We start from the raw sequence: 21,901 nt of genomic DNA on the forward strand, positions 1-21,901 counted from the left end.
CCAGGAGGAGGCGATTCTGCGCTCAAGTGAGTGTTAGTCTGCCCAAACATCTGGGCCTATTCCTCAGGCAAAAGCTCGTAGTTCAGGGTTCCTGCCTTTTCTTTAACCCGTCTTTGGCTAAAGTGAATCTGTTTCCTTGGTCCTTTCTCGTGCAAAGGTCCCAGTGGGCAAAGATGTGGCCATAGATGGAGGACAGAAGAGGTGAGGCCAGTCACTTCCAGATTGCTTAAGTCCGCCTTGAGTCTTAAAGACCTGAGGAAGAGATCATGCAGTTGATGGAAGTCGGGTCAGGGGAGGGGAGATATGTGTGAGTGCCCATGAGCATGGAAGAAACACGATGGGAGAACATTCTAGAAAGACAACTGTCAAGGGATCAAAATTTTCCCTGTTGCTATCTAGTGCAGAAGTGTGGAGAGGTACTTGTGCTGGGGAGAGTCACGGGGCCATTTCTGTCCCTTCTGTGTTAGTGTGCCCTTGCTGGTGTAACAAATATTCTCTAAATCTCAGCATACTGAATTGGTTCCTCATTCAGGTCAGTCTGCTGTGGGGGAGGGGGGCGGTCAGGTCAGTCTGCGTGCCCTCACCTGGGATTTGGAAGCCCGCACTCGCTGCTCTATGTCTGGCCAGTAGCTGCAGGAAGATGGGGACGTAGGTGTGGTCCTTGCCATTTCTAGCCACACCTCACTGGCCCGACAGGACTCAGTCCCATACCGCACAAAACATGGCAGGCTGGGAAGGTGGCCACCTGCTGCTTGTGACAAAGAGGGAAAGGGTATCGGGGCATCGAGGCAGCGCTGGCCAGACTTTCCTCGCTGTGTGACCCTGAGCGTGTCAGTTAACCTCTCTGGGCTCTTCTCAAAATGCGACTGTGAGGGTTAATGGAGAAAATCCATAAAGTACACAGAGACATGTAAAGAAGGCCCACTGGGCCCGGATTCTGCAGAGGAGACCCTTTGGCACTTGCAGCCAGGCCTGGGGCTAGGTTGTCTGCAGCCCTCTGGGGACTTCTGTCCAGGTCAGGGCCTCTGTCCCAGATGCTGGCCAGTTGGGGGTGTGGCCTGACCCTGTCCTGCCCAGCCAGTCTGCTTACGGTGGGTGCCCTGGGCATAAGCAGCTGCTGGGAGCACGGTGTGGGTGAGCTGGGGCCCCGTGATCGGGGAGGCGCCAGGCGGGGCCTTCTGACCTGCCGCCACACAGGGCCTGCCTGGGAGCCACGCTGCTGCTTCCAAGGAGCCTCCCTCCCATGTGGAGGAGGCTGCCGTGTGGTGGCAGGGAGAGCTGCCTCTTCTCAGGGACCGTGAGCCTGGGACAAGCCTGACGCCACCCCCTCCCCAAACCCCTGCCTCTCTTCAGCTTGTCTCATTACACCTGCCTGAGGAGGAGTGTGGGTCCTCTTGAGGAGGTGACCGCCACACAGAGACGCTTAGTACCTGGCCCCAGGGCCCACAGCCAGGGAGGCCCTCAGGGACTGTGGGGGAGAAGGTGGGGGCAGGGGGAGAGGAGAGGCAAGGAAGGGGCGCGGCTAAGTGAAAGCAAGCAGGAGAGGAAGGGGACGCTGTGAGGTGAGGTGAGCAGCCATGAGGGACAGGTAGGTGGGTCTGAAGGGAAGTGTGAGGCTTCCTTCCCAGAGACAGTGGGATGGAGGTCGCTGGGAAGAAGGCAGGATGGCTGACAGGGGGGCTCTCCTGGAGAGGGTAAAGGGGGGTGGTCTCTGCAGGTGGGGACGGGCACGCCGGTCCATGTCAGTGACTGTGAAGCTGAGGGCAGTGAGGCAGGCAGAGGCGCTTCTCTGAGCGCTTGGGAGAGGTGGGGAGAAGGGCAGCAGCAGATCTAGGCTCTGGGGGTCTCAGAGCTGGGGGGGGGATGACACCCAGTTCTGCAGGCAGCATCGCCTGGGTTGTGCCTCCCTGGTCACTGACACGCAGACAGGAGTCCTGAGGCAGAGTGCTGGTCACTTCTTGGTGCATCTGCCACGGGTCCAGAGTGCATGTGAAGCTTGGGGTCTGGGGGTGACACCATGGATGAGAAGCAGCGGGGGGCTGGTGGCAGAGAGGTGGGGCCTGGGCTAGTTCTTGAGGACTTGCTCCCAAGTATGTGGCAGCTGGCCCTGTGGGCCCCAGGGAAGGCTGTAGGTAAAGCAAACAAATCTGCAGGGTCTCTCCTGCCATGAGGCAGCCCCCCGGTGACCCAAAAAATGGGCAGCAGGTGGCTGCACAGATCAGTCCCCCATCTCCACTGGACCCTGCAGCAGTGGCCTTCAGGTCAGCGGTGCCCAGGCTCTTCCTGTGCCTGCTCCGTGGCATGCCCGTGCCATGGACAGGTGTGGGGTATGGGGGCTGGCTGTCCAGGATCAGCTCCCTGTGCGCTCAGAGGCCCCAGGCAGCTGCTGCCACAGCCACTGCTCAGGCCATGTCCCCTCATCTGTGGTGGCTGACGAGGGCCACAGGCTCGGTCGCTCAGCGGGGGCCTCATGGGAGGAGTGTGTTTGGGAGAACGTTCAGGAAGCCCGAGGGTGCTGACTCTTCTCAAGGGCTTGCTCTGGGGACAGAAGAGCTGGCTTTGCCCTTCACAGCATGGTCAGGGTGGACCTTGACTTCCCGCCCACCCAGCCTCCCCACAGGGGCCTGGCCTGGTCACTATCTCCCCCCAACCCCGTAGTCCCCTGCTGCCTCGCAGTAGTGGAGCTGACCCCTGGCTGGCACGTCTCTCACAACCAGTGGCCTCCCTGTCCTCATTGTCCATGAGGCTCTCTGGGGTCCCCTTCGACCCTCACCAAGCCCCACACTTGGAGTCCTGGCTCCCGGGAAGCCCTCCATCTCCACCCCGCCTGACCACAGCAAGACGGGACGGTGGCAGGACGCCTGACTGGGAGATGGTATTAGTCAGCTCCTGCACACACCCGCTTTGGTTTTCTGCCCGATGACTATAAAAGCTTTTCCCATGGCAGGTGGCCGATGCCAGCGTGCAGGGTAAGTGGTTAGAGGAAGGATGTCCCAGCTCTGGGGCGGCTCAGGAAGTCTGGGCGCTGTCACGTGAGAAGTGAGAGGGAGGGATCCTCTGCACAGCTGTCGGCACGTGCGTATGTGTTTGCATACAGGCGTGCATTTACATGCATGTGCATGTGCACATACTGTGTACATGTGTGCGCGCGCACGTGTGTGTGTTTGGGAGAGGTGCTAGCCTGGGCACTGACCGCCTTCTGGAACTTGGCACAGCCTGCCTTTTCTCCAGAACGAGAGGCCCTGTGTGGCTAAGAAGCTGTATTGGGTTTTAGAATCGGCCTCCCTCACTTCAGCCCCAGCTCTCTCCTAGGACTTCTGTTTCTTCTGTTTGTTTCAATTGTAGTAAAATCGATTAACAAAAGATTTACCACCTTAACTATTTCCAAGAGTCCTGAACGTTGTAAAACCCTCTCGAGAAGTCTTCGTTGTGGGAAAGGGGAACTCTGCGCCCACCAAACACAGATTCCCATTCCTTTCTCCCAAGCTTCTGGCAGCCAGCATTGTACCTTCTGTCTCTCTGAACTTGACTGCACTATGTGCCTCCAAAAGTGGAATCAGACAGTACTTGGCCTTTGGGGACCGGCCTTCTTTAATTCCCACCATAATGCCTTCAGGGCCCATCCACCTTGTAGCCTGTGTCAGACATTCACTCCTTTTCAGGGCTGAGTAATATTCCCATAGATGACTAGCCCACATTTCGCTTTTCCATGCATCGGTCAGTAGACACTGGGTTGCCTCCACTCCCCACCCCATGGGAGTGAATCGTGCTGTGGTAACTTGGGTGTGTGGGACTTCTCTTTTTCCAGTTCTAGTTTCGCTGTTGCAAATACTCATAGGCCTCCTGATCCGTCTGTCTGGGGCGTCTGGCCATGCATCAGTTCTAGCAACTAGGAAATGAAGCTCTTCCCTCAAGCCTCGGGCATCCCTGGGCCGCTGGTGTCTGCAAGGCTGGTCCTGTTAGGGAACAGCATTTTCTTTTTTTTTTTTTTTTAGGTCTTTTTTTTTTTTTCTAATTTATTTATTTTCAGAAAAACAGTATTCATTGTTTTTTCACCACACCCAGTGCTCCATGCAAGCCGTGCCCTCTATAATACCCACCACCTGGTACCCCAACCTCCCACCCCCCTGCCACTTCAAACCCCTCAGATTGTTTTTCAGAGTCCATAGTCTCTCATGGTTCACCTCCCCTTCCAATTTACCCAAATTTCCTTCTCCTCTCTAACGCCCCTTGTCCTCCATGCTATTTGTTATGCTCCACAAATAAGTGAAGCCATATGATAATTGACTCTCTCTGCTTGACTTATTTCACTCAGCATAATCTCTTCCAGTCCCGTCCATGTTGCTACAAAAGTTGGGTATTCATCCTTTCTGATGGAGGCATAATACTCCATAGTGTATATGGACTACATCTTCCTTATCCATTCATCTGTTGAAGGGCATTCCTCAAGAAATTAAAAATAGAGCTTCCCTATGACCCTGCAATTGCACTCCTGGGTATTTACCCCAAAGATACAGATGTCGTGAAAAGAAGGGCCATCTGTACCCCAATGTTTATAGCAGCAATGGTCGCGGTCGCCAAACTAGGGAACAGCATTTTCTATTACCATTTCACAGAGGACGAAGGAATAGGGAGGTCAAGGAACTTGCCCCGAGGCTCCCAGCTGGGAAGTGGCAGAGCAGGGATCAGGCCAGAGGCCAGCAGTTGTGATGAGTGTGCCCACAGTCCCCGCTTATACGAGGTGCCGGTGAGTGTGTGCACAGTCTTGGCAGCCCTTGTGAGCAGCTCAGAGGCTGATACATTTGTACCGAAGGCTAGGGCTTTAGTGACCCCCATAAGTGTCCACTGGGTCCTGATTACGGCTTCGGGGCTGGGCTCGCCAGTCTCTCCTCTCACTAAGAGTGCAGGGACCACTGTGCTTCCTGGTGAGTACGTGCCGCACAGCCAAGTTCCCCTGAATCCCCCGGAAAAGTTTGCTGACATCTGAGTTAGTCTCGCACAAGTGCTTTTTCCATTTTCAGCTCCATTACACCCAATGTACAATGCATTAGTTGGCAGACAGGCCCCGGATGACCCAGTTAGCGCTATTTCTAAACGGATCCTTCCTCTCTCTTTCCACACCACCATTCAGGACATCAGGAAGTCTCCCGCTGGGAGACATGGGCCTTCTCCCCCCACAGAAGTGCGCCCCATGAGGTTGGAACACACCTCGGTTCCTGTGGACATGCCTTATTCGGGAAGGCCAGGACCGATGTGTGTGCATGCACACGGCCTTCTCCTCGGCATGTCCTGCCCCCCGCTTCTGTCTTCTCCCCCTGCCTGCCCCCCAGATTCCGGCTGGCCATTCCTTCTAAAGGTGCAAAGCCATTGTCTCCTGCTTCTTCTCACTTTCTTTCCCTGAATCTCCACGACTAGGGAGGAGGCTGCTGGCAGGGACAGAACCAAGACTGCAGCTTCCACGGACTGTCCCAGCTTCTTTGCTGGGGAGCACGCTGGGCCCTGCCTGACGCTTGGTCAATCTGGGAAGCGAGCTCGGTCACTGTGAAATATCTTCCTTGGGACCTTCGAAGAGCCAGTTTCAGTGGGCACAGAATGCCGTCAGATCGTCTCGGGGCGGGGAGACAAGGAGTGGAATTCTCCTTAATTCTCATATGGAGAACTGGGCAGTCAGGCCACCCTGCGTCCCTCTCTCTGCCAGCCCCCTGGTCGACCCCATCTGACCTGAGTGCTCAGGTTCCAGGACTGTAGCCTGCTCTGTTGCAGGAGTCCACTCGGCTGGGCCTGTGACCTCAGACTGTACATATGTCCTGTACCGGAAACACAGAAATCCCGAGGGCTGGGAGGGATGCTGGTGGTTGGCTGAGAAAGGCCTGTGGCATCGGTGATGAGGCAAAATCCACAAAACAGAGGACAAATGGGAATCCTGCATACGGTGCCAGGGTCAACCTGTGGTCAGTGGTCTTGGGAGTCTGTCTCAGCTTCAAACGTTGCCATGCCAGGTCCTGAGGTTGGGGACAGGAGGAGGGAGAGCTGTACTGTCTAAGGGGGAGTGTCGTCCCCCAGCAGCCTCAGAAATCAGAGGCCCTAGCTAAATGAGCAGGCCAGGCCTGGGGCTGGATGCGAGGTGGCTGTGACACGGGCAGGAGTCCCAGGGGTGCAGGCAGGAGGGCATTCCCTACAACACCCAAGGAGAGTTGTGGATAATGACAAGCCTCGCCATGGAATGAGAAGAACCGTGAAGCAGAGAGAGGGCTTGGCTGTCCTGTCTGCTTTGAACACCCCCCCCCGCCATAGCTGTGCCTCCTGCGGGCAGGCTGACCTTTGATGTCTTAGGGCGCTGACCCAAGTCACCCTTCCTGATTCTGGGCTGGAGTCCCCCTGCCGTCTCAAGTATGAAGAAGTCTTGAAAAGTGACCAAATCCTCAAGGAGACAGGGGCTGTAATCATGGTGTTTTCAAATTAAGGAAACCATAAGGACAAGGCCGAATTCACCACGAATTTGGTGGGGGCTCTAAGATGACATGGGGTGGCCCCCGCACACCTAGGGGACAGGGTCCAGACAGCCTAGGCTGCTCCAGCCTGGCTCCGGGCTGGGCCTTCCTCATTCTCCAGCATGGCTGGTGGGGTGCGGCCCTCCAGGGCTGCTGCGCTAATGCTGGGGAGGGGACACCCGGAGTCTGGCCAGTGCTGGCCGAGGGGCTCCAGGTCAGAAAGAGACCTCTGGCCGTGGGTGGGCCGTCAGGAAACCTCAGCCCCAGGGTCCCTTCTGTTGGACCTATTTCTGCCCCTGCCTTGTGTTGTTGGAAGCAGCATGGGGTTCAGGGACCTGGTGTCTCCTGTGCTCCCTCCGACCACAACATCCCCAGGACTTCAGCATTGGGGTGCAGCTGGTCCCCTTCTCCCCTGGGCCGGCAACTCTCACCCTCCGGGGTCCGCTGCCATCTTCCCGTTGTCTGGGCAGGCATCCACCTTTCTGATGGCCTGATATTTAGTGAATTCCACACATGGGTGAATTTCACAAGCTCAAAGCTTTCCTCGTCCTTTCCCCAAACTCTTTCCATTTATTGGCTCTTGAATTCATCACCTCCTTGTGAGATGGAGACAGTGACTTCTTAGCTTGTAAGAGGAGCAGAAGGGAGCCGGTGGGGAATCTTCCAGAATGTGCTTCCGCTGTACACACCACCAGCCCTCCACACTCCCCTGACAGAGGAACTGACGCCCTGGGATGGCTGGAGGGGCGGGGGGCAGATCTCCCGAGGGCCCGCAAGGTTCTCCCACAGGCCGTGCTGTTGACTTATGTGTTTTAACCTAGTCCCGATCATAGATGTCCCTGATGGTAAGTCAGCAGTGGCATGCAGAAGCATTTGTCCTGTGGGCCTCTCCCTCTGCATGCTCAATGTCCCCGCTTCCGGTTTGGGGATGGCGGTGAGCTCCTGGCGGGCGTGGCAGGGACTTGTGTGCTGACTTGACATGTGTCTGCTTAGATCTGCAGCCTCATGCGAGGGGGCATTGCAGAGCGAGGAGGCGTGCGAGTCGGCCACCGCATCATCGAGATCAACGGGCAGAGTGTGGTGGCCACAGCCCACGAGAAGATCGTCCAGGCTCTCTCTAACTCGGTGGGAGAGGTAAGGCCATGCCCCGTCACCTTGCTGGAGTTAGAGCCAGAGCTGGGGCCATCTGAGCCCTACGTTTCCGTGACCGACCTCTATGCCCCTGAGAGGGTTTCCAAGAGGGGCTTGGGCAAGCCACTGACCCCTTCCTAGGAAAACCTTCCTTCTCAAGAGAGCCTGCCCTTGCTGGGAACTTGGAGCATGCCTCTGCTGGTCCTGCGTGCCCACCTTGACCTCTGCCAGTCACTCCCTCTGCAGGGGACCCTGGGCATGTGCTGAGCCGGGAGCTGTGTCTCTCACCCAGGGTGTGTCTGTGACAAGGCTGAGCAGATGGCAGGTGCCACTCGGCTGTTCGTTCCAGCCCTGTGCTGTGGAGGGGAGGGCAAAGGTGGTTGACACCAGCTCTGAAATGGGGTCTTGCACGCTCCATGTGGAAGCCCTGCCCTCTGCGGGACTTACCCTCCCGGGCCCAAGGCTCTGGTCCAGGGTTCGCCCTTCTGCCTGCTTCCTGCCATCTTCCTGCCCATGGAGCAGGCCAGCCGTGGCTGCTGCACCCTTTCCTGCATCGCTGGCTTTAAACTTCCTCCATTTCCAGTTCTTTCTGGCAGCCAGCTTGAGGTGGACGAGGGTCAGAGCGGAAGGGCCCAGGTTTCCTCAAGAACTCTTAAGTGAACAGGGTAATTGGGGATGAGAAGATGCTGAGCCTGTGCAACCAGTGTCTAGAAGGAGGACTCCCCCAGAGGCTAGTGTGGGGGGGTATGAGTGGCAATGGGGCAGGCGAAGGGGAGAGCCAGGACGAACGCGGTGAGGGTCTCCCCGGGAGAAGCGTGGGAGGCCGAGACCATGGCAGAGGTGGGGGGGGGGAGGGACCAGCTGCAAAGGGCCTGGGTGTTGGGTGGGAGTCACATTTGATTCTCAGGGCTGTGGGGGGGCCCAGGGGGCGGTGGGGAAGAGGATGTGGCTTCCATTTTGGTGGCCACAGCCGGGGGGGAGGGGGAGAGAGATGGAGAGCTCGGCCCCTGGGTGAGTAGGTGGGTGCTGTTTCTGAGGGGGCTTTTGGCCACATTTCCTGGGTTCCTACTCTATTTTGTAAAACTACCAGGCTTAGGGAGGAGGCCTGTTTTCCCGGGGTTCAGTGGTAGCAGATGGCTGGCTTTCAAGGTTGGGGGGGGGGCAGGTAGGCACCATTAGCCTCCTTTTACAAATGGCTTCAAAGAAAGGAAAATCCAATTTTCCTAAGTGGGTGTTTGAAATGGCTGCCCCACTGGGGAGATTAGTCTGACACGTCTACGAAGAAACCAGTCGCCGGGGAGAGAAATGTTTCCACGTCTTCAGACTTGGACCTGAGATGAAGTGGTACCCAAAAAGGTAGAGAGGCAGCAGAGGGTGTGGCTGGGCGATGGAAGTGTCTGCCTGCCGTCTCCCAGCATCCCTGAGCACGTGTGCAAAATCAGTCCCTGGATGGGTTTCAGATTGAGGAACCACACAGAATGTTCTGATGGAAGAAGCCACGCCGGGCAGTGATGGGGGCATAAAATCTAAATTGAGTACGTGGATCCTGGTGGTGGGGGCTGGCTGGGAGCACGGGACATTGTGAAAACCCCCTGCACTGCTGGCCTCTCTCTGGGTTGGTCAGATGGGGGCCCGAGACCTGCTTGCTGGAGGAGGGGCGGCCCTAGGGCGGCCACACCATGGCCCCCCCCAACTGGCTACCTCTTGCTGGGCACTGGGGGTGTGAGGCCTGCAGCACCCAGGCCATCCAGATGTCCCAGAGCTGCAAGGCCTGAGCCCGGCATAGACCTGGGAACAGGGTACTAAGAGGGGAGCAGAGCAGCAGAAGCAGAGCCCAGCTCCTGGGCTTCCACTGGTTTAACTCTTCCTTCTAGAACCATCACGGTGGGGGAGGAGGTGGCGGAGTGATGAAGGTCCCACAAGCTGAGTCTCCTGGGGAGTTATCTTGAGCCATGCCTGGCTACCCAGCTACTTGGTGCCAGAGCGTGATGGCTCCGATGGCTCGTTTGCTACCTGACCCTGGAAGGATAAGGCGAGAGCGAGGCCTCTGGCCCTCAGTGAGCAAGTTCTCCGACCCCAGGTCACTCTTATTTCCAGGCTTCCCTGGAAGCTCTTGAGAGGCCTGGGCACCCCTGGCTGAGTGGGCAAACCATAGTCACAGTTAAAAGTCCGATTTTTGGCCCTTCAGCTGTCAGCTTCAGCTGAGGGAAAAAACTAGCCCTTCTTTAACGTGTGTCAGACACCCTGAAGACCCAGCTGGGGAGGCCAGCTCGGAGTCCGCCGTGTCAGGACGCGCTTTCTGAATCTCCGTGGAGATGCTCATTCCTCCCTCACTTGGCAAGTACCTCACTCGGTACTTATCGCAGAAAAGCCTCAGGGGGTCCCAAAGTGAGCTGGTTGCCACAGTGTTTGCTTTCTGTGGATGGCATCAAGGGTCGGGGGGGTGCCAGTGTGGGCCAGCCGGTTCAGCCCCTGTCTCTCGTTGACAGATCCACATGAAGACCATGCCGGCCGCCATGTTCAGGCTCCTCACGGGCCAGGAGACCCCGCTGTACATCTAGGCCCACCCAGCCTGCTCCGCCCAGCCCGCCTGGCTTCAGAGGAGCCGGAAAGGCTGGACCCGGGACCTGACCCCTGACCCCCACAGCCCCTCCAAGGACACTGGCTCCTCTGAAGGGCCTGCCCTCACCACCCACTTTTTTTTTTTTTGGGGGGGGGACAAAAAGGGGTATGTCTTCATCAAAGGAGAGTCACAGGAAGCAATCTCTGTACAAGAGTCACGTGTTTTGCCCATTCTGACCCGTTTTCTCGTTGCGACCAGCGGACAAGGGTGTTTTTTTGTAGCTGTGTGTGGTGTGGAGTATGTCTTCCCTCCCTGAAGCCGTGGAGAGCGGACGTGAAGGGAGCCCCACGAGGACAGCGAGCTCTGGGGGGCAGCGGTCGTCCCCTCCTGCCCCCCTCCCCCCGGGGGGCCCTGGGGTGCTTCGGGGGAGGGCGCCCTGCTGCAGCCCGGCTCCCGGGGTGTGAGTTGTAAGTGAGGTCCGGGAACATGTGATTGTATTGAACCAGAGGGGAGACGTTCCTGAGTTCAATAAAAGATGATGGCTACAACAGCGAAACTCCATATTTATTTAGACAATGTCACGGTGTTGACCTTTACTTTGAGAAGCCGATCTTCGGACCTGAGGGTTTCCGGATGACCCGCCATCGCAGCCGCTGCTCCTGTCCTCCCCCGAGGCTCCGTGGACTTGAGAGGGCCCCCCCCCCCCCCCGCCAGCCGCCTCTCCTCTCCCTCCGGCCCCCCTCACGGGGCGGGGGCTGCTGGCTCGTCCCCCCAGGGACAAGGGACACCGCGGAGGCCCTCAGTTTCCGATCTCTGTCTACACACACGCATCCACACGCCAGCTCCCCGACCCCCCAAAGCCAAAACCCTCTCTGGATGACTCTGCCACTCCCAGGGCAGCCGGCAGCCGGTGCGGATCCCTGGGCCTGCCAGGCGTCACCGCGAGCAGTATTAGCGTGTGTAGATATAAAGTGAAACGTAGTCTAGTTCGGTTCATTAGAGGTCATTGTTAACCGACGTCCTTTTGTCTGGAAGTCTCTTTTTTTGGCCCCGGCCTCGGAGAATACACTGTGACTTAAGAAGCCTTACCATGCAGTAACTAAAGCTTTAGGATTACTGTATTCAAGGAGTGACCTGTGTGTTGCATGCAGCCGACCCTAGGAAGACTCGCTAATATCACTAATAAAGCTCAAGTCATGACCAAAGCGGTCTGTGTGGCTGGTTTGTTAATGCAGGAGCGGATGCCGGACTTCCGCTCACCTAGGCACCTCACACAGTGCCTCTGGGATGGTGCCCTGATTGCTGATGGCATCCCCTCTGGGTCTGGGGTTGCGGCGGCGGGGGAGGGGGCTCTTTCTGGGGAGGTGTGGGGGTGGGTGTTCCAGGCACCCGGTGACAGCCTCCCCCACCCCCCGCCAGCCCCCCATCACCAGGGAGGAGACAGGCTGCTAACTGCCTAAGGAAGAGAAGGAGCCTTGTCATTCTCCTAGTCTAAAACTCAATGATTCCTGGAGAGGTGAGTTGTATGTGTGTGAATCTATGAAACAAAGTGGGACTATCCATCCTAGTGGCATCTGCTTACCTGGAGGGTCCTTTGTGGCCTGTCACCTGCCGGAGAGAGGCAGGGGTGAACACGGGCTTTGATCAGAAGGCCGGGGCTGGGGTTCTCCCCGCGCCCCCCACATTAGTCTGGGGAGCTTGGCCTGGTAGGACCCACCACAGGTCCTCCCACAAGTCACCTGCTCTCTGCACTATGAGCTATTGACCAGGGCCTTCGCCCTTGCCCTCGCCCTTGGGTGATGAGAGGGAATGTCACGTGAATAATAGCTTGGCTCTCACTTAGGAGAGCCAAGGGGTATGTCCCTGCCTTGCCCAAGACAAGGCAGGGGAACAGGCTCCGGAGGCGAAAGCCGTGGCTAGCAAATGATGCAGCGGTTGGGGTGGAGGTGGGAGTCCCACCAAATGATTCACATAAAAAATCCAAATGAAAGAGCCCTTGGAGCCGGTGGCCTGCATCCTTCTGGGAAGCCTCCGACGGATGTCGCATGCGGGGAGGCGCAGCTGTGGGCCAGCACAGGCGGGCACCTGCCCTCCACCGCTCAGCCCCCAGGACCTGCCCTTTTCTGGAAGGATGCTGGGACACATGCTTGGGTGGCCGCGGGGGCCTCACGCTCCCTGCCGGCTGCTCAAGCTCCTGGTCTTCAGAGGCACATGGGCTCTCTGCCTCTGTCCCAATTAGACCCGGAGACACAGAGGCCAGAAATAGTATTTATTAAAACACGGATCATTATGAAAACACCTTGAGGTACATTAAATAAATACAACCTTCCAGTTGTACAAACAGGTCTCCTGTGGCTTGAAAACAATTTCCTATAAATTCTGCCTAATAGCAGCATCTGTGAATCAATAGAGCTGAGGGGCGGGTGGGAAACACGTCCATTGGAAAGAAGCTTTCTGTGACATGGTTTGTTACAAGCATTCAGTTGGCATTGTTGTCACCAGCTGAAGGAGAGCTTAGGTTCTTGTGAAGGATGAGTCCCCCGCCTGTTCGCCATGAGATGGGGTCCAGAGCTCACGCACCTCAGCGTTCTTTTGCCACATCCCCGCCGCCCCCCCCCGCCCACAGGCAAATGGCAGTGTTTGGACAGGCTCTGGCTCCCATGCCAGCTGACTCCATTTGGGTTGTGGGAAAAGTCCGGGAGAGTGTCCAGGACCCAGACTTCTGCAGGTGGGGGGGTCCCTGCAGGAGGGGGACCCGTGCCTTAGCTTCTTGGTGCAGCCCGTGGGGCTCTGCCCTAGCCTGCTGATGCTTTATCAGGAGGAGACGGGGGAGGCAGTGCACCGGCAAGGGGAACCCGTTTTCCTTTGGTCGTGCGCCCATATGGTCTGGACTTGGGGTGTTTGCTGCTGAGCTCTGCTGAGCAGAGCAGGGTCCCAGGTACTAGAGCTGGCTTGTTCCTAGGGGTTCTAACTGGTGCTTCTCTCTTCCTGGGGCCTTTCAGGGAAGCCAGGATCTTGGGCCCTGCTGGACCTCACATGGGCCGCCTGGGGCCCCGAGCAGATGGGCAGAAGGTTCTAGCTCAGTGGTATAAAACTGGGTACGATCTCCTCAACTGCGAGATAAGAGTTGTTCTGAGAGCAAATATGCAACTGAGCGTGGAAGGGTGCAGGAAGGGCAGGGCCCTTGAGAACATCCGGGACTCTGGGCTTTGGCCAGAGCTCCCGCAGGTACCCACGTGGAGGCTCAGGCTGCCGGAGGTGCCCACGATGGCCGAAGAAACACTGTCCCACTGCAGGGAGGAGAAACAAAGGACACAGACCCCCAGGGTGGGCTCCCAGTGGCCACTTGCCCTGGCCACCCATACAATGAAAGGACTGATGGTCAAGCCCCAGCCCAGAGACACGGAAAATGCCCAGATTCAGAAGCCACAAATGCTGTGCTGATGGGCGCAGGGGAGGCTACTCTGGAAAACCACAACTAACTGGACCTGCGAAGGGATCCGCTCTGGGGGGGGGGGGACTTCAAAAGCCCTCGGCTGAGAAAAACGAGAGGAGAGATTCCCCATTTTGTCGTCTGAATAAAGTGCTCATAATTCACCTCTGGCGTTCGCCGGTGGAAGAGTTCCTGTTGGCATCAGAAGGCCCGAGGAGGATCCTTCCAGCTGTCTCACGTCACCCAGACGCGAGGGAGGCAACGCCCAAGAACATTACTGAAGCAACGTGCTGAAAGCAAACCGTCCTTGCAGGCTGGGACTGCAGGCGTCTGGAACGCAGAGCCTCCCTGCCAGCCCCTGCCCAGCCTCCAACCACACAGACGCGTCCCCAACGCTACAGGTGGGGCGCAGAGCAGAGGGAAGGGCAGCACGCAGCCCCTCGATGGCCGGACGCCAAGCAATAGTGGGCAACCATCAGATCTTCCCTTTGTGCTCCCCATGCCAGGCCCTTGGGCTCTCGGTTGAGAACTGTGGTTTGTGGGCTGCCTTGTTCGTGGCAGGGCCACGGCATGGGTGCTGGTGGCTGCTGTTGTGGATGGCACAGGGACAGGCGTTCCCACAGCTGCAGAAAGTTCTCGAGGACAGTGCTGCTCCAGGGCCCTGGTGGGAAGTGGCTGCTGTTTAATGTTGCCAGAACATGGAGGGGGAGGGTGGAGAGGGGAACCAAGAAAGGCAAAATGCCCAAGCTGCCAGTGCAGAGGGTCTGGGTCTGCCCCCTTCCACATACACAACGCAGTGGGTGTTGTCTGGAAAGAAATGATTTATAGCCTGTGTCTTCCCGCGCAGGTGCCCAGCTGCCCAGCTGGCTGGGAAGAGAATGCTCTGGGTTGGCAGCGACCCGCTTTCTGAGGAGGTGCACAGGCCCCAGGGTCCAGGCCTCTTCCCCCAGACCTCCACTCGTCCAGGCCATCTTGGGGAGAGCAGACACAGGGAGAACCTCCAAAGGGGCTCACCAGCAGTGTCTGCAGAGGAGGAGACAGGAGACAGCCCGAGAGACAGCGGGGAGGGTGTCCCAGGGAGGGAGGGTGGAGAGGGGAGGTCCGGGAGACTGGTGACCCCAGGTGGGGTGGGGTGTCCAGCAAAGCTCCCTGCCACACCAGCTTGCGTCCCGGAGATGGCCAGGCCACAGGGAGGTCCCCTATTGTGATTCGCACGCACGACAGCCCTGCCTCCTGTGGGCGGAGAGCTGGGCTCCCCCCGGCTGTCATCCGTGTCAGAATTCCCCATTTTCTTTCAGTCAGCGTATGACAAAGGTAGATTACTGACACACACCATAGAAGAAAATGGTCTCATTTTACTTGATATCCTCTACCTGCTCAACACTCAGCTGACTCAGAGGTGGGCAGAGTCTTGCTTTGTGACGGCCCTGACTCTGAAGACACTTAGAGTCGCTGGATTCTCAGAACGCTGCTTAGGTGCTCCATGTCTGATAAAACCAAAGAGTTCACGGTGGCCGCAAGAGTCATTTTTTGGTATTAGTGGAACAGGTAGGAAGGGTCCTCCTCAAGACAATGACGGACCGGATCCTCCCGAAGAGAGGGACCGTAGTTCCCCGCCTGGGCCACCCCAAGATTCTCCTGGGCCACAGGCCCCTCTCCACAGAGCACAGTGACCTCCAGCCAGGATGGTGAGTCCAGGCCCGTCCGTGGCCCTGTCAGGACCCGTGGGCTGGTCACACCTGGTCCAGAACGCCGGCACTGACCACGGCCTCCTCCATGTGGGCCTCCTCCGCGGGGACCACCGGGCCCAGGGTGCCCACCACGTGCTGCACCTCGGGAGGGAGGGCACAGTTCGAGTGTTCCAAAAACTTAGCCACCAAAACCCTGGCGTCTGCGTGGGCCTTGCTGTCCACTAAAGAATGTGGCCGCTCTTTGAAGACCGTCTGTAAGGCCTCTGGCTTTCCCCGTGGGTCGGTTTTCCAGGTGTCCCGGGGCCCAGGGGGCGAGAGCGGGTGCTGCCCTGCACAGGCGGCCGTGACAGAGTGAGCTCGGGAAACTAGAAATCAAGGGAAAAGATAATATCTGAAAACAACCAAAACAAAAGGCAGCTGTTAAATGAGTTCTTGACAAAGCAAATATGAGCCTGCTTGGGACATGCTTTCGGCTGGAATTTCCACGTCCCTGGGCTGGTGCGCTGGGCACGTCCCCATTTCCCGTGTCTCTTCATCCCCACTGTGGCCCCTCTCAGCCCTGAGTTGAGCTGGGGTTAACCTAGGGGGGCCACAGCTCCCTGGAGCTGAGGGGCTGTAGATTGGGGGGGGGCAAGATGTGAAGCAGGAGGGGAGAGAGGGGCTGGTGCAGGTAGGGGTCCCCCTGGCCTTTGTCTCTCTGCTAGAATTCCTGCACTCACGCAGGATTCTTTGGCTCAATGACCTTTGCCCTTGTGGGTCTGATGGCATCTAGAGAGGGTCTGCCTGAAGACCAGAGCTGGGGGTGACAGAGGGGCAGTAAGAACACCACACTGCCACCAAGTCAAGGGGTGACAGTTGCCACCTCTCAATGGCACTGGAGCTCAGAGCATGCAGACCCTGCTCCCAGTACCCACCCGGCCAAGGCCAGGGGCAACAGCACTAGCTCCCAACAGGGCCCACGGCTGCTCTGGATAACCCAAGGGTCAAGCCATGGTCTGATGGTGCCTGCAGAGAAAGCCAGCCCTAGGCGGTCTCCTGGGACCGTCGCCCCAAGGACCAGGTTAAGGCCTGACCTGCCCACAGCATGTTCCAAGTCACACAGAAGAAACACGTTCTGAGCGGGCTGCCATCTTTTCGGTGGTGGAGGGGCAAGCCTGACCACGAGGCATGAGGGACTGTAAAGACCTCACACATGAGGCGCATCCCCCCTCCAAAGAGCATCTCACAAATGCGGTGAAGCCAGCAGCCACGGGCCTGGTACAGCAGCTGTAGCTTCTAACACATCTCCGGAGATAGCAGGGGAGGCAAGGCCGTTCTTTCAAAGCCCTCAGCACCCAAGAGCCTGTGCTTCTGGCCGACACTGTGAGGCCAGGTCTTGGACAAAGGCAGCCAAGCACCGGGAGTCCCGCCCCGCCCCCTCTCCCCCCATCTCGCAGCAGGTGTCAAAGTGCTTCAGAAAAGGAGTGTCTCACCGGTCCCCGGAGCAGCCCTGGACAGTCCTGCTTCCAGGTCCTGGCTGCAGGACGGGGTGTGTGAAGAGGCAGTGCCTTGATCAGAGAGAGAATTCAGTTAACAGGTGGCAGGGGAGAAGGAGAGCTCCTGAGGATGGGAACCTCCCTCCCCTGTGGCCGAGAACTATCTTTTTGATGCAGGACTCACGGACGCACGTGCTTTTCACCTGCGGGACAGTAACTGCTTTGCCGGCTGAGGAGAGGCTGCGCTAAGGGGCTGGTGTGGGGACCCGGAGAAGGCCCCGCGACAACTTGTAATCAAACCACCACTTCTCCTCATCCCCACCCCCCAAATGTCACGGTTTGCAGAGCCCAGATTTCCCTGCAGCGCGGGATAGGCCAGAGGAAGCCATCAGGGGCCCCACGTGCATGGGATCGTGCCCCCGATGTGAATGGGTAACAGCCCTCACGGGGAGGAGAGAAGGGCTGAGCCTGGCATATGCATGGGGGAGGTGGGGGTCTGATGGAGTCCTGCCTAGTGAGCTGGCAGCCGGATGTGGGAGGGGAGGGCAGCGAGACAGAGGGATGTGGGCCAAGGAGCCTGCAGGGGCAAATCTGGCATTTCCACCAGGAGGCCCCTTGTAGGCAATGACCTTGGCGGGTTTATGGTTCCTTCTGGGGATACAGTTCTCCTGCGGCACAGATCCTGTCTATTTGAGGTTCAGCCAGACAAGACCACTGAGTCCAGACACCCAGCGGGCCCTGTAGCCCTAAGTCACACTTTACCTGCAACGACACTGCCGCCGACCTCACCCCCTCCCCGCCACTCCCGCTCAAGGCAAGCACTGCGGCACCATGGGAGGAAGTGTGGGTTCTCCAGCTTCAGGGTTTACTTAGGGCCCCTGGGAGGTTGGTGTGAAATGCAAATGCTGGGCTGCGGGGCCATGAACTCTGATGCCAGGTCAGAGAGCGCAGGGAGGGCGTCGCCTCTTCAAGGTCACGTGGGGGCAGTTTGGACCCAAGCTCCAGGCCACACAGGGAGTGCTGCCAAGGGAGCCTATGACGTGCTATTGGAAACACCCTGTGTCTGCCTGGGGCGGCTCCGGCTAGGAGGCCCCACCAACCCACTGCCTCAGGGGCAGAGCCTTGCCTTACCCTTGGTAAACAGCCCTGCCCCTGGGTCCCACCAGGCAACGAGCAGGCACTGGCACTTCCCACAAGTTGGAGCCCACACTAGTCCTGGGTAGAGAGCCACCAAGGCCGATGGGTGGATACAGCCTGTGGTCACCTGCCCGACCTGAGTCCCCACCTGGGCCCCAGAGCTGGTGTGTAACTGCCAAGCTAATGTCAGGGGCTAGCTGACCCCAGGAGGGGCTCTGATCACCCCACACCTTCCCTCCCTCCTCCCCTTACTCCCTAGCCAGAAAGTAGAAAGCCTTCTGGGTGCTCAGCAAGGCCCCCTGACTGTCTGCCCCTCCCTAGGGCTCTCGGGCATTAAGGCCACTTTCCCAAAGTGGCCCCTGAGCACAGGTCCCAAGGCCTGGCCTTGACTCTCAGCTCACTGAGGTCTGCAGTGTCCAGGGCAGAGCAGGGCACATGCTGGGGACGCAGGGGACTGGACTAGCCATACCTGTCACAACAGATGAGCACGAAGTGGGGTCGCTGGTAGAGCGGGCCACACGCCCAGGACCTGGCGCCGCCCTTGTGCCCTGGTCAGGGCCCTCTGGGGACTCGAGGCCAGGTGGCAGGGGCTGTGAGGCATCCACAGGGCCTTCGGGGCTCAGGCCCGGTGCCGTGGCACTCTCGGATGCCAGGAGGCTCGAACTATCTGCAGGCTCTGCAAGGCAAGGGACAGTGTTAGTGCCGGTGCTGAGCCACCACTGCGCCACCCAGGACGGACCCTGTGTCCGCCCACACTCCTGTTGGAGAGCAAAGGTCTCAGCCTCCTGCAGCCCTCCCAGGAGGCCAGCGCCATCTGCCCTTCGCTGCCCAGTCTAGACAAACCTGTAATCTCAAGGGCGTGGAAACACGGAGCAGGTTTACAAGTGCTTTATGGTGCAGGAAAGTTTGGGGGGGGGCACCAGACGATCTCCCAAAAATGATCCCAGAAGGGGTGTGGGGTGCAGGACATTTCCACTCTTGACACTCCACAAGAGACTAAAAGTCAGAAACCAGCCCCGTCTCCCATCCAGGGCATGGCTTCGTGGGGGGTGGTCTGAAGTTCCGGAAGGGGGAGGTCACAGGATGCTCGAAGCACACAGCCCATGCAGAAAGAGGCTGGCCTCGGAGGGGAGGCACAGCATCCTAGGCGGGTCCTCCTGGGCCTGAGAACATGCCTGCTGCCCATCGAGGGTACGGCCCAGGGCCCGGAGTGCAAGCCTGGCCCTGGTCACGCAGAGGCAGGAAGCTGCCTGGGGAGACCTGCCTGGTTCTCAAAGCGTGGACCAGGCCAGCAGCGGCAGCACTGCCTGGGAACGTGCCCACGTTCAGACCCACTGCATCAGAAACTCAGGGATGGGCCCAGCCATTGGGGTTTGAACAAGCCCCCAGGGGATTCTGATGCCTCCCCCCCCCCAAACCACGTGTGCAACCCACTCTCTATTCCCGTGATGCTGGTCAGGTGGGGCTCAGCCCCTCACCACTCCAAGACCGTCCACTTGCTGGGACTGCATCAGAACCTGTCTTAACAAGATCCCAGTGGGCCTGTGTGCACATTATTAAGGCTCGAGAAGCAGTGCTCCCTCCGCTCTTCTATCCCATTAGCAGACAACGTCAGAGCTGCCTTCCGTGAGGCTCCTCACCCATCAGGCTCCGCAGACTTTTGAGGCGAACGGCTCACTTGGGGGACCCTTTGTAAGAGTCAGAGCAGCCTGAACAACTCCGGAGTTGGGGGAGGGAAGCTTTGGGGTCTGACCCTTCCATTCCTTTCCGTGGGTCTTATGGGAGGCCTCTTTGTTTCCAGGGCCCTCCTATCTGCAAGCTTGGGTTTCCCGGTGACCTCCCACTTAATCCTCACGGCTCTCCCAGGCTACCACTCAGGACACACGGCTGAGAGGCCTCGGAGGGAGAGGGTCACGAGGCCACGGGGTGGTGGAGCTGCTTGGAAGTAGGCCCGCTCTAGAGCACTCCGGCTTCACCAGCCCTCTGCTGTCTACCCTTGCCCTCTCCATAGATGCTTTGAGACAATCAGTAGTCCATCTGGAAAAACAGAAGGACGAACTGAAACTCTCAAATCCTAGCAAAAAAAAAAAAATCTTCAGGACGATTAATCTTTCTATTTTGTATTTTTTCTAGAGACAGAGGAGGCATGGGGAGGGGCAGAGGGAGAGGGAGAGAGAGAATCTTACGCAGGTTCCATGCCCAGGGCACAGCCCAGTTCAGGGCTCGATCTCCCGACCCTGAGATCATGACCTGAGCTGAAATCAAGAGCCCAACATCCAACCGACTAAGCCAACCAGGAGCCCGAATCTTTTTCTTTTTCTTTTTTCCCAATCGTTTTCTTTTTTAAGATACTAGAAGAATAGTAGTAGAAAATACAGGAGAATAAATCTAAAACCTGAGTGAAGAAGTGAAGAAATGAAGTGAATGAAAGACTTTGTGTGTGAAGTCTTTCAGAGTGAAGAAAGACTTTTGTAAACATGATAGATACCAGAAAGGAAAAGCTTGATAAATCTGACAATAAGAAAAATCGTTCAAAAAAACTGTAAAAATTGTATGGCCAAAGGCATCATTAACAGGGAGGAAGCCAAGCACAAACTGGTAAGGTGTCCCTGCAATGAATAGCAAAAGGGAGAAAATGTCTCTATTTAACAAATATTTTTCTGACAAATTTATTTAAAAAAATAACCCATAAAACACTACAAAAAAGTGGACCCCAAACTGACCTATAAGTAGGTAACAAACATGTACGAAGGTGCTCACACCCCGTCTTGTGTGTGTATTGGTCACCTCCAGGGGTGATAAGGATCGTCAGGAACGATGACGTCTTGGGGTGTCATAAACAGCTTTTGTGGGTAGGGACACTAGCAGTAAAACCCTTCCAGAACGTCATGTGGCCAACACACCAAAACCTAAAATACCTATTTCCTTGGACCCCGCAAGTTCACTCATAGGAACTGATTCTAAGGGACTGGTTGGACAACCACTCAAAGCTGAATGTATCCATGAATGTATCCACTTCTCTGTATCTTTGGAAGACCTCAAGCCAGCAAGCGGCATTATTAACTGTATTAAATCACAAAGCGGCTTACTAGAAATATTCTGAATCGTGTGCATCCCTGCTGATTCCTCTTGATCTCCGTTTTCTCTCTTTTTAACAGCTTTATTTTAGTATAACTGATAAACAAAACCCCGTGCAATTTTAATATGTAATATTTGATGAGATTGGACATAAGCATATCCTTGATCCCTATTTCCTTTTTTTTTTCTTTAGATTTACTGAGACACCGATTTTTATTTTATATCACTATTTTACAAACATGAGCAGGAAGATATAAATGAGATAGGCTGTTCCTTGTTTTGCAGTTAAATACAATGTCACAGTCATTCTGCCAAAAATGAATGTTCCCTTCATTATCACAAACTTCAGTCTATTCCTGGTCTTCCTGTAGTAACAATAACTTTTTGCTTCAAAAAGTTATTCAATTGTAATTGCCTCAAAAAGATTTTTTTCTTTTTTTTTTCAATTTATTTATTTTCATTAAAACATTATTCATTATTTTTTCACCACACCCAGTGCTCCATGCAAGCCGTGCCCTCTATAATAACCACCACCTGGTACCCCAACCTCCCACCTCCCCCGCCACTTCAAACCCCTCAGATTGTTTTTCAGAGTCCATAGTCTCTCATGGTTCACCTCCCCTTCCAATTTACCCAAATTCCCTACTCCTCTCTAACGCCCCTTGTCCTCCATGCTATTTGTTACGCTCTACAAATAAGTGAAACCATATGCTAATTGACTCTCTCTGCTTGACTTATTTCACTCAGCATAATCTCTTCCAGTCCTGTCCATGTTGCTACAAAAGTTGGGTATTCATCCTTTCTGATGGAGGCATAATACTCCATAGTGTATATGGACCACATCTTCCTTATCCAGTCATCCATTGAAGGGCATCTTGGTTCTTTCCATAGTTTGGCGACTG

General features: G+C 56.7%; 2 protein-coding genes across 7 annotated transcripts in view; one reads left to right on the forward strand and one right to left on the reverse strand.

Moving 5' to 3' along the window:
• The window catches only part of APBA2 (amyloid beta precursor protein binding family A member 2), a 197,344-nt gene extending 186,446 nt beyond the window's left edge, over window positions 1-10,898 (forward strand). For all 3 annotated transcript variants that reach the window (XM_044231804.1, XM_044231806.1, XM_044231805.1), the window contains 2 exons: window positions 7,485-7,625; window positions 10,112-10,898. In XM_044231804.1, the coding sequence (XP_044087739.1) occupies window positions 7,485-7,625; window positions 10,112-10,183 (213 nt within the window). In that variant the 3' untranslated portion in view covers window positions 10,184-10,898. The remainder of the gene's footprint in view (window positions 1-7,484; window positions 7,626-10,111) is intronic.
• A 4,055-nt stretch (window positions 10,899-14,953) lies between these two features.
• The window catches only part of FAM189A1 (family with sequence similarity 189 member A1), a 489,761-nt gene continuing 482,813 nt past the window's right edge, over window positions 14,954-21,901 (reverse strand). For all 4 annotated transcript variants that reach the window (XM_044231808.1, XM_044231807.1, XM_044231810.1 and 1 more), the window contains 3 exons: window positions 18,391-18,597; window positions 16,782-16,856; window positions 14,954-15,674 (listed from right to left, as the gene is read on the reverse strand). In XM_044231808.1, the coding sequence (XP_044087743.1) occupies window positions 15,352-15,674; window positions 16,782-16,856; window positions 18,391-18,597 (605 nt within the window). In that variant the 3' untranslated portion in view covers window positions 14,954-15,351. The remainder of the gene's footprint in view (window positions 15,675-16,781; window positions 16,857-18,390; window positions 18,598-21,901) is intronic.

The sequence above is a fragment of the Neovison vison genome, chromosome 13 (genome assembly GCF_020171115.1).
Source record: "Neovison vison isolate M4711 chromosome 13, ASM_NN_V1, whole genome shotgun sequence".
In the NCBI taxonomy this organism is placed as follows: domain Eukaryota; kingdom Metazoa; phylum Chordata; class Mammalia; order Carnivora; family Mustelidae; genus Neogale; species Neogale vison.